This window comes from Crocuta crocuta, unplaced genomic scaffold (genome assembly GCF_008692635.1).
Source record: "Crocuta crocuta isolate KB4526 unplaced genomic scaffold, BGI_CrCroc_1.0 scaffold81, whole genome shotgun sequence".
Taxonomy (NCBI): domain Eukaryota; kingdom Metazoa; phylum Chordata; class Mammalia; order Carnivora; family Hyaenidae; genus Crocuta; species Crocuta crocuta.
The window spans coordinates 1350722-1363054 of record NW_027527808.1 but is presented as its reverse complement, the minus strand read 5'-3'; the positions used below and the strand labels follow the sequence as shown (position 1 = coordinate 1363054).

General features: G+C 39.2%; 1 protein-coding gene across 3 annotated transcripts in view; it reads left to right on the top strand.

Annotated features, from left to right (window-relative positions):
• The first annotated feature begins 3885 nt into the window (after nucleotides 1–3885).
• Nucleotides 3886–12333, top strand: part of IL7 (interleukin 7) — a 55337-nt gene continuing 46889 nt past the window's right edge. For 2 of the 3 annotated variants that reach the window (XM_077774585.1, XM_077774581.1), the window contains exons 1-3: nucleotides 3886–4171; nucleotides 10314–10447; nucleotides 10570–10572. In XM_077774585.1, the coding sequence (XP_077630711.1) occupies nucleotides 4162–4171; nucleotides 10314–10447; nucleotides 10570–10572 (147 nt within the window). In that variant the 5' untranslated portion in view covers nucleotides 3886–4161. The remainder of the gene's footprint in view (nucleotides 4172–10313; nucleotides 10448–10569; nucleotides 10573–12333) is intronic. The other variant, XM_077774574.1, reaches the window with a different exon arrangement.

Sequence of the window (12333 nt, the reverse complement as noted above, 5' to 3'; positions counted from 1 at the left end):
AATTCCCATATCCCTTTGTGGAGCCAAGAAAATATGATGAAACAGCCCAAGTCTAATTAAATACAATATGTGAACAAACATATACCAATTATAAATATGATTGTAAAAGTCTAAGTTAAATATTAGCAACTTGAATTTAGCATTATGGTAAATTTGTAGTTTATTCAGGAATACAACAAGAAAAAGTATGACCATGTAAATAGATGCTCAGTACTCATTTGATAAAATTCAAAATCCATCCTCAAGCTCAGGCTTGAAAATAAAACAGATATGATTTAGAATTATAAGTTGTCTACTTACAGCTATTTTTCCATTAGAGAGGTAAGTTAACATTTTTTAGATCCTAGTTTCACTAATTTTTAAAATGAGTCAAGATTGCCTTAAACCCTGTTTGAAATACATCTCATCCTTTCCCTTTCATAATATTCTTTATCTTTGAAGTCACACATCTAACACACATTTCCCCACCAGAGTGAAACCATCTTGAAGACATGCATATATGTGTGTGCATGATCAGTCACAGAATTTGCAGGGCCCAGTGCAAAGTGAAACTGAAAGTCCCCTTATCCAAAAATAATTAAGAATTTCAAGATAGTGACAGTAGAGTAATTAAGCAGGGAGATCTTCCATGCATAGGCCCCTATGCAACTGTTCAGTACATATGAGGCTTTATGTGTGTGTGGTGTGTCTATGGTTTGAAATATATTGAGCATTATGCCTGGAAAATGAAGTCATAGTTACCTCATAAAAAATCCATAGACAGGGATGTCTGGGTAGCTCAGCTGGTTAAGCATCTGACTTCAGCTCAGGTCATGATCTTGTAGTTCGTGAGTTTGAACCCCATGCTGGACTCTGTGCTAACCATCTAGAGCCTGCTTTGGATTCTGAGTGTCCCTCTCTCTCTGCCCCTTCCCCGCTCATGCTCTCTCCCTCTCTCTCTCTCTCTCTGTCTCTCTGAAAAATAAAATTAAAACATTAATTTTTTTCTAAATCCATAGAAAGATAGCTAGCACTCAGATCTCAGACTATAAACAATAGTCATATTAGATTGGGTACAAATAGTTCAGATAATTAATCACGAAAATATCTTCAGGTTTACCACAAATTGATTAATTTGACTGAAGATTGTAGAACAATTAAAAAGACATTGATTAACCTTTAACAATTCTCTCTTTAAGTAGACATTCATATCGTTTTATTTCAATTGTTTCTATTACATTGTATAAATCTTTCTGAGATGATGTCTTCCCTCTTAATATTTATTGGTTATAATTCATAAACGATGTACTATTTTGTTTCCATGTTGATTTTTCTGCACAATTCACGGATTCTATGAGTGAACTTTATAGTAACCACTCCATTTCTCTAATCATAAAACATGAGCATATAAAAAAACCATAAATTGTTTAACCCTTATCCATGTGTCTGATAAAAAATAATGTTCAGCTTCTCAAAATATCAACCACTGATTTAAGACTTCGTTTTGGAATATTTTTCCAAACAGTATTAATTCTCTTATATAAAGAAAAATAATAACTCGATGTAGGTACAATGTGTCCTTTTTCACATACCAATAACAATTCCAAATTCGTTATGAATATTTTCTTCAGAGTGATTCTTTACATTTGGGGTCAAAATTTAGTGAGGAATTTACATGTCCTCTCCTGGAGCTCTGCAGAATTTTCCCTCATGATTCCCAAAAGTTCATTTATGCACAAGCCTTTATTCTGTCATGTTTTATGACTGCATGGAAAAGGAAGACGGATTTCCCCTTGAGCAAGTTAGTGATGGATGCTCTTTTATCTGTCCCTGAAAAGTTTTTTTATTTTTTAAAGGTGTAGGCTATGTGCAATTACATACTTCAGTGCTGCTATCAGGGATTTTAAATTTATAAATAACCAATCCAGGTGTGTTTAGTTGCAGAATTCATTTTTAAAAGTCACTCCAGCCTCCTGTTTCTCCACTCCCCATTTCCCACTCTAGGTTCCAGTCAAATGGAAACACTTGGCTTTTCCCACCCCATTCTGTCTCTTATTCTCTATTGCTTCCCCCCTTCTCTTCCTCTTTCCTTCTAGTTCCCTCTGCCTTTACATACATCTTCTTCATGCATATTCTCATTCATACATTCTCATGCAATTGTCCTGTCTCATTCTGTCACTCAACAATACTTTCTGAATGTCTGTGTCCTGGATACTGTTCTTCTCAGTGGATGTAGGCTGGGCTCGGGAAAGAAAAATGTGCGATAGTGAGATGTGCAGCAGGGAAGGTCAGAGAAGGCAGCAGTGCCCAGATCACCCTGAACCTTGAGGGCTTGGTACGCACTGGAAAGTAACCAGAGGGTGACCACAGAAGGTGGTATTGTGTAAATCAAATATCCTGCCGCTGTGAGGAAAGTGAAGGAGTCTTCAGCAAGGGTGAAAGCTGGATGATCCCCGGACAGCAGGGTTTTAATGATTTGCTCACAGGCAATTCACATAATAGATTGGATTCGGGATTTATTTTAAAGGTAAAGTTGACAAGATCTGCTTATGGATTGGATGTGAGAAGTGAGACTAAAAGAAGAATCAGAGATCCAACCATCCAGCTTGAGCAACTCTGTCTCATTCTCTACTTCACTGTTCATCTCTATTTCTTTCTCCCTTCTTTCTTTTCCTCTTTTCTTTGTTCACACGATAATAGATTCTGGAAGGTTCACAGCCCTACTTTCGTTCCTGCTTGAGTCTCCGTTTATAACTCAGAAGCTTCAGAAAGCTTTCCTGAGGTCCCTACAATGGGGAATAGGCACACCCACATGACCCCTGACCCTGCTACCCTCCTGGCATCAATCTCCACATTATTCACAAGGACCACTAACACAGAGTTTGCAAGCATGAACTCTAGAGCCAAAACACAGCAGGTTTGTGTCCAAGCTCTATTACCAACTAGCTAAGTGAACTCTGGCAAGTTACTTAAGGAAGTCTCCATTCCCACATCTGTGAAGTGCAGATAAGAAAATTGTCTACTCAGAGAAGTTTGCATGAGCCGATATATAGAAAATGCTTAGTACAATACTAGTACAAAGCAAATGCTAGATAAATGACAGCCATTGTCATCATCACTATTATCACTTTACAGTACCCACCTTCTTTAAGCAGGGTTCCTGCAGAATATCAGAAAACAAATTCGGACAGGAAATTCTAAAATAATTCGCGCTTAGAAAAATAAATGAACTCTTCAGTAAAACACAATCAAAATGGATAGTGTGATTTATTGCCCAATTCCGATAAATGTGTACGTGGAAGTCATAGTTATCGACTATTATAGTCTGTCTCCATTTCCTCCACTCAATTTGGGCTTTGATTTTTGGGTCCAAACATACACTTACCAGATTAGATGCACTCACAGGATTATTTTTTCTTTGAGGTCTCACCTGGGCAGGTGCATCTACAAACCACAGGGCAGAAAGAGCCTGATTACAGAGGTTGAGGGGCCGAGGGCGTGACCCTGTTAAACATTCTGTACTTCCTTTTTTTTCCCCCCCAAGACGACTTGGCATCACTACATCCGTGGCGACGCCTCCCTTGTGGCGTCGTAGGCTTGCAATAGCCGAGCTTTCGTCCTACACATTTGCGGCTTCCGTGGACACATTAGCAACCAATGCTTTTAGATCCCAGTCGCCTGGCTTTGCCAAGACGGTTAGAGGTCATTTGGAAAGTGTTTTGCCTCGAATTGTTCCCATTCAGAAGGCCATCTCCTTCCTTCTGTGGTGCTTTGGAAATTCGCGCCCTCCTCTGGTGCGTCCAGGTGCACGGAAAGAGCTGGGGCAGGACGCAGGTGCTCCAGAGAGGTGGGACGGTGAAGGCGCCCGGGTGCTGAACCCGAAGATCGAACCTGCAGACCCAGCGCAAAGTAGAAACTGAAAGTACATTGCCGGCGGATCCTACGGAAGTTATGGGAAAGGCAAAGCGCAGAGTCGGGCCGTGGTGTGTGCCGCCCCCCTTGGGATGGATGAAGCAGCAGGCGCGGCGTGGGTGAAAGCAACCAGCCGCAGAGACCGCCCTGCCCCGCACGGACTCCCGGCCCCTCCGCGGAAGACCAGGGTCCTGGCAGCGACTATGGGCGGTGAGAGCTTGCTCCTGCTGCAGCTGCGGTCATCATGACCACGCCCGCCTCCCGCAGACCATGTTCCATGGTAAGGGCTCCTCTTCCAGGCGCACAGGTTCGCGCGCCCTGCACGCCGGGGGACTCCAGGACGCTTTGCCGGGCCCGGCTCCCCGGCGCGTCCGGGACAGTCCAGCCTTGCACTTTGGACCTGCCGGGAGCACTGGCTGTCTCGCAGGCAGGCGTCGGCCGCGCCTCAGTACCCTGGCCCGCAGCCACTTGCACTTGGGACCGCTGCTCCTGGCCGGCTGCGAGGCGCCCCAGCCCGAGCGCTGCAGCCTCGGCGCCGCTCAGCGGTGGCAACCAGGTCTCAGAGGCAGCGAGCGGCTCGCCGTCGGGCTTCCCGAGCCAGCGCTGCCGTCGGTCAGCAGGCGCCCTGGGGGGGGCGAGTACCTGGGCTCCCGGAGCTCCGTACTCTCTAGAGAAGTGAAAGCGAAGCTCCCACGGGACGCGCTTTTAAACCCTAAAGGGACAGGTCTCTGGAAAACCCCGTTTCGCCCCCTCTGCGAGGCTGGGAGTTTCCGACTGGGGCTGTGCCGCGTCCCCTTTGCTGGGAACCCGGGTGCTTGGGCTGGCACCGAGAAGGCGAGTTTCGGGTTTTTGCTTTTTTCCTATATGGGTCCTCCTTGGAGGAGGCAGAATTAACCAGGCGTAAGTTCAAATTCGAGACCTTTGCAGAGATGCAGTGTATTTTATTTGTGCGGACTACGGACAAAGAGTAAAAAGGACAAGGTCAGAGCCGAGTCGAGGGACCTGGATTCCGGTGGCAGCCATATGGCCAAGGAAAAGAGCCCAAAAGTTTACTGGAAGGGGGAAAAAAAAGGAGAAAATGAGACGTGATGGGGCGAAGATCTGCTGAGGGAAATTANAAAAAAAAAAAAAAAAGACGGGTGGGGGAGGGGGCGGGAGTAGGGAGCAGTTTGCTCTTCCGTTTCACGCCTGCTCGGTGCGCTTTCCAGGCTACACCGTTAGATCAAAGGAGTCTTTCCTCTCTTTCATAGGTTATTACAGAATCAAGAACTGGCATAGCGAAGAAGTTGCAGATCAGTACCAAAATCAAGGGGGTTGTAGGGATAGAGTATGGAGGACAATTATGGAAAAGGATTTGTAATAGGTGCCCTCCAGAAGTTTAGTATACAACTAGAAATTAGGTACATCCCGGTCTTCCTTACAATGCCATGGATCTCCTGCGATTATTTCTTTCTTATAGCTCTTGGTTCTGATCCCTGCATCACCTCTGATTTGAAGTGGAGAGGTAAAAAAAAAAAAAAAAAGGCAAAGAAAAAAAGAAAAAATGGAAGCTAGTGTGTGCTTTATTAACAGGGAGCTTTATTTCCTGAAGTGTATCTATATTGTTCATTTACCGCAAGTTATTACTAGCAAACAAAGTAATAGAATTCTGAACTTCTCATAATAATGTGTGGCTTTTGCATTTTGTTCCAAGAGATTTCACTAGAAGCTTAAGGATAGAGTTACTGTAAAGAGGGGTTTTTTTGCTGTTTCTTTTGGGAGTTGAGTTAGTCGAGGCTCTACTATGTGGTTCTCAACTATACTTTCTAGTTTAGGTAATGTAATCATATTTGAGGACTAAAAATGGAATAGTAAAGACAGGGATCTGAGAATGATGAGAAAGCCTGAACAGGAACACAAGAGAATCACACATGGTGCCACATTGATGTTTCCATATCTGAAACAAAAATGAAAAGGCTATTTTATGGGACCAACTTATATGTCATATTCACACTCATGCACATGAGATTATTTTTAAGGATCTCGCCTCTGACACATAACCTAGTATAATAAGAGCAAATATTTAGGGTCTGTTTTCTGAAATAAGAGTGTATGATGCAGTGTTTTAGAGCTTTGCCAGGAAGCACCTTAGCAAGGTTCATGTGAGAAAAGCTGTGTTTTTATACATTCCCCCTGACTACACACACACACACACACACACACACACACACACACTTGTTTTTGTAGGATGCAGTATACGGTGGCTAAAAGCTAAATTTCTGAACTCTTCATACTGTCTTTCATTATATATGAGGAAAACTTTCTTTGTTCCTCGGATTCTCTGCCTGCAAAACTGTGACTAGTTGGTAGCACTTACCTACTGAAGTGGTTATGAGATTAAATGACATATTATATGCAAAAATCATAGGATGGCTGTAGAAATACCTTTAAGGGCTTATCATGGGATTTGTGGATAGAGTTTACAATAAAGTCTTAATATTGGTTATGACAGATATTAGATTTCTTTAGATGAAGATAATCAAATATATGTTTGTAACGTTAAGGAGATGATTTCCATACGACACATGGTTGTTTTCTGTTTATTAAATTTCTGTGTGCTTTGTGCACCAATTTGGTTGTGTCCATTGTTCATATTAAAGTCAAGTCTTATATATTCAGATCATGTTTTCTGTTTCATCCTGAATGTCTTTTGAGTATTTTTTTTAACTCCCAGTGAAAATGGGTCCATGAAATGTTATTACGGATGTTAAATAACACTCATTGGTCTTAAAGGCTGATGAAAAATTGGATTTGATAGACAGGAGAAAAACTAATTTTTTCTAAGTTTATTTATTTTGAGAGAGGGGGCGCAGAGAGAAAATCCCAAACAAACTCCATGCTGTGTGCACAGAGCCCGACTCAGGGCTAATTTCATGAACCCTGAGATCATGACCTGAGCTGAGATCATGACCTGAGCCAAGATGAAGAGTCAGACGCTTAAACTGCTGATCCACCCAGGCACTCCTGTAGAAACTAATTTTTTTTATGTTCACTTTGACCCCATAACTTATACAGCTGAGGATTGAATGTATTGTTTGGCTTAAATTAAAAACTAACAAGAATTCTTTAGACAGTCATCATTCTGGTTTAACCAAATTCCCTACTGAAAACAAATTCTCCAGTTTCAATCCCTTCAGGAAATCTAAAGACAATTCCACAGGCCCAAGCTTGCCTTGCATTATTCCTTATGGTTTGCCTTTTCTGTAACCTAAAGAAAAGTTCAGAGTTGGGAAAGGGGCACGTTTCTATGTATAACCTGAAACAAAACAGAATAAAAGCAGAATTTGTTTCCTCTTGTGACAACAATGTCAAGAGCATGCTCAAACTAGGCAATATTAATATGCTCACTCTCTAGATGATGTGGAGAAAAGACTTCAGTTGCAGACCAAACTGCAAATTGTTAATTCAAGAGATGGGAACCTGAGAGATGTGAGTCTGAAGCCCTGAGTTTGTTTGCAGTACTGTCCAGAAGCGACTTCAAGTGTAAAGAAATGCTTCATTTGGATGGCCAGAGAGATTCTTAGAATTATGGTGTTTGAAAGTTGGATGGGATGTTAAGAGATCATTTAGTCTAAAGATTTCATTTTACAGATCAGCTAAAGGAAACTTAAAAGATGCTGTCATTCAGTCAGTCTCACAAACCATTGTCATACAAGCCTTTGTCAGAGCAAGACAAAACCTCCAGAAGTCTCCATACTCCAAACCCTCTGTGTTTTGTGTTGCTCTAGTCCATCTGGAGCTGACCTGTTTCACAACAACAGCGACAAAAGACACTCTCTACAGGCAAGACAAATTATTTCAGAATTGAGAAACTAGCTGTAATACATAAAAAAGACTGAGTTTTCTGCCAAGCCATCATTGAAAGCCCTGATAAAATGTCATTCAGTGAATAAATGGATTGATAATGAATTTGGGGAACACTAGTTACTGAAAGTTAGGGTGAAGAGGACACAACACGTGCTACTCATAGAAAGTAAAACAACCTCCTCTATTAAAACATAAAGGGTGGACCTTTAAAATAGCATTTATTTATAACAGTGAAAGTGTCTCTTTTTTCATTATTATTTATTTATTTATTTTATTATATTCCCCTTAAGTTGTATGTGGTATAACTTCTCCTTATCATCTACTCTTTCCAAATCTACCTTTGGATACCTGTAACAAGACAGAAAAAATGAAATTTGGCTGTATGCAATCTATACAAATCCAGTATATTCAATAAATAAATAGCGATTGATTATTGTTTGAGAATCTTCAGGATGCAGAACAGTGATACAAGAGAGAGGCAGAGCTGTGTAATATTACAAAGAGATGGGTTACATTCAGAGGACTAATGTAATTACATATTATAAAAGATTATGGCCATTTCTGATAAAATCCTGGTGAAGCAGTAAACTCAGGTTAGAATCTGGACCTGGTACCTACTATCTGATTTTTACAAAAAGGATTAATTTGCAGGAGTCTTTTGATCTTTACAGATAATGTAGGTAATAAGGTAACAAAGTGCTTGGCACATGATACCTACTCAAACATAACTATCATCATCATTATTATTAATCTATGTAAATTTTGCTTGAACGCAGATAAACACTTAGTGTTATTCAGAGCTATGAATAAACTCCTTGTCTCATTTTGTTTGTCTTACTTTGTCAAGTGTCCATGATATATGAAGAGGAGATGTAGGATTCATATCTGTTCTTATACCTGCTATTTAGCCTACTTCTTCTATTTGTAAAAATATGGGTCACTAAGAGCTCATAATTTATTGGAGAGTGCTATTGATTTTTGTATGACAGATAATGATATAATAGGTGGTAATGTTATTGGGAACTTTATGATGTACTTAACAGTCTTTAGATTGTAACAATATTAGGTCCTTGGGTACCAGGCAGTATTGTTTCTAGTCTGAATCAGAAAACACACAGATGTGAAACGTCTTGCAGTCAACAAGTACAATTAAAATTCATTTAGAAATTCACAGGAAATATATTGTCAACTTAGGTCAAGAGTTTGCAGAAAGATACAAACAAGACATTTTGGCAGGTTTACAAAGAATAAGTCCATATATAACCAGATTTTAATGTCTCTGGGAGTAACTGGCTTTCCATCAGGGCATTATTACTGCCTGAAATGATACCATTTTTAATTTAATTCCTTTTGTTTAGACAATTGTCTCTAGCTGGGAAGGCTTATCAAAAACATATAAATCATTAGTTAACAAGGCGTGAATTTATTTAGTGGCTTTTTCTAACAGGTCAAGAAGCTAGACAGAACCGTGTTTGAAGAAAATGTTGGTCTCTGGGCACTTAGAAAACGAAAAGATAAAGTATCAAAATATAAGCGTCAACTTTGTCACAATTTTGGGAAGGTTAAACTCTTTAAGGTCCGTTATTAAAAAGAAAGAATATAATCACAGTACAGTACCATGGAAATAAACCTCCTGCAATGCTGCCCTCAGAAGTAGCTGGATACTTGGATAGCCATCAAGGTTTACGTAAATATGCATGCCACCAATCATAAAACTTCAAAAATTTTTAACTGTTTTTTTTTTACCTGTAACTTACCTGTTTACCTGTAGATGCTTTTTCTTGTAGAAATGCTCAACATAAACTGAGATTAAATAAACTGATTTATACCCTAGACACTTTTCCAAGGCAAAGAGACTGCTTTCATCGCACCTGTTTGGTGCTTTTCCAAAGACTAATTTTTAAATAAAAAAGTGAAAGATATCTAAACTCTGAAATGCAATCCTACGTTGGTTGTTACATAATATTGAATTTTAGGGTTTTTCCCACACTATCCAAAAGCTGAGATGCATTTTAAAAACGCATTAGAAATAAATGGTCGCCTGGGTGGGCTGAGTTGGTTAAGTGTCTCTTTTTTTTTAAGTATTTTAAAAAATGTTTTGTTTCTGAGGGAGAGAGAGAGAGAGGCAGAGTGAGCAGGGGACGGTCAGAAAGAGAGAGGGAGACACAGAATCAGAAGCAGGCTCCAGGCTCTGAGCTAGCTGTCAGCACAGAGCCCGTCACGGGGCTCGAACCCACGAACCGTGTGATCATGACCTGAGTGGAAGTTGGAGACTTAGCCGACTGAGCCACCTAGGCACCCCATAAGTGTCTGACTCTTGATTTTGGTTCAGGTCATGACCTCAAGGTTAATGGGATCTGCCTCATGCAGAGCTCTGCACTGACAGCTTGGAGATTGCTTGGGATTCTCTGTTTTCTTCTCTCTCTGCCCCTCCCCCGCTTGTGCTTGCTCTCTCTCTCAAAGTAAATTAAAAAAAAAAAAAAGAAAGAAATGATGAGGCCAACTGAAACAACACAATCAAACTATATAATATAACTTACAACAGTTAGCTTATTCTTACTCACTGTTCAATTTAGTTTCTTTTAGGTATATCTTTGGAATTCCTCCCCTGATCCTTGTTCTGTTGCCAGTAGCATCATCTGATTGTGATATTGAAGGTAAAGACGGAAGAGAATATCAGCACATTCTAATGATCAGCATCAATGATTTGGTATGTGCTTGTTTTTCTCACATTTTAACAGTTTTATATTCATGTATCCATCTGTATTCCTTGGAAGAAAGCGGAATAACTAAAGAACAAAATTTAATGAGCTACTGTTCATATTTCTATAGTTGGTATCATTATATCCTTTTAAAATAATTCTTTAGTAGACCTTTAGATTCCTACAACTCTCCATTTCAGCCCAGTTCCCTTCACTAGTAAATTTCTTGTAAGCATAATTTAGCATAATTATCTACATTTCCTCACTTCCTGATGACGGTTAGTCACTGCAGAAAGAGAAAAAGGGAAAATAACAGAATACAACATTAAAAAGTTGTCATGAAAAGAGATATATGGTTATTTTATCTGACTGTGTGCACATGCATATATATTATATAGGTATTTTTATACACATATAGGTAATTTGCTGTGAAGAAATTTTTAAATTTATTATGTATTTTTTCTTTTACAATATATTTTAGACTTTAGAGCAGTTTTAGGCTTGCAGAAAAGTTAAACAGAAAGTATAGAATTCCTACATACTCACTCTTCCTCTGTGCAATTTCCCCTATTATTAAGAGTTGCATTTGCATAGTACATTTGTTAAATTGATGAACTAGTATTGATTCATTATTATTAACTAAGGTCCATAGTTGACATGAGGGTTCACCTTTTGTGTTGTACAGTGCTTTGGGTTTTAACAAATGCAGTATCATATATCCACCATTACAGTATCATAGAAAATAGCTTCAGGGCCCTTAAAAATCCTATTCCTCCCTCTTTCCCTCCCCTTGAACCCATGGCAACCACCAATCTGTTTTGGTGTCTGTAATTCTAGAAATGTCATATAGTTGGAATCATGCAGTATGTAGCTTTTTTAAACTGGATTCTTTCCCTTGGCAATGTATACTTAAGGTTACTCCAAGATTTCTTTTGTGGCTTAATAACTCATTTCTTTTTATTGCTGAATAAAATTTCACTGAATGGATATACCACAGTTTGTTTCTCCATTCACTGTCTGAAGCACTTGTCTTGGTTGCTTCCCATTTGGGGCAATTATGAATAAAGCTTCTATAAACATTCATGTAGAGGGGTCTGTATGGACACATGTTTTCAACTCATTTGGATACATATCTAGGAAAATTATTTCTGGATCATATGGTAAGACTGTTTTATACTAAATTGTCAAAGTGTCCTCCAAAATGACTATACCATTTTGCGTTTTTACCAGCAATGGATGAGAGCTCCTGATGCCTTGTATTCTCACCAGCGTTTGGTGTTGTCAGTGTTCTTAATTTTAGCCATTCAAATAGGTGTGTGATGGCATCTCATTGTTGTTATAATCAACAGTTCTAATATCATAAGATGTTGAACATCTTTTCATATACTTATTGCCATCTGTACATATTGATTGATGAAGTTTCTGAACTCACATCTAAACTGACATTTGTTAAAATGTTAAGTCTTATTGTGAAATATCTTTCTATTTATTTAGATCTTGCTTTATTTCATCAGCTTGATATTTGTCTTCATATAGATCCTGCTTACATTTTCTTCGATCTGTACCTAAGTATTTCATATTTATGGTGTTACTGTAAATAGTGTTGTGTTTTGAATTTCAAATTCCAATCGTTCATTGCAGATATGTAGGAAAGCAATTGACTTTTGTATATTATCCTTGTATCCTGAAACCTTACTATAATTACTAGTTCCAGGAGGAAAAATCCTTTCGGATTTTTTACACAATTATGCCACCTACAAAGATGATTTTTTTTTGACAATAAGAGCTGTATCAACATTATCAGATGTGTTGATTTAACAGAAAATCGGTTTTTGAAGCCCCAAATGGCAAAGGGGAACCCTCTCAAATGTTCATGAGATGGGAGAAATTATCT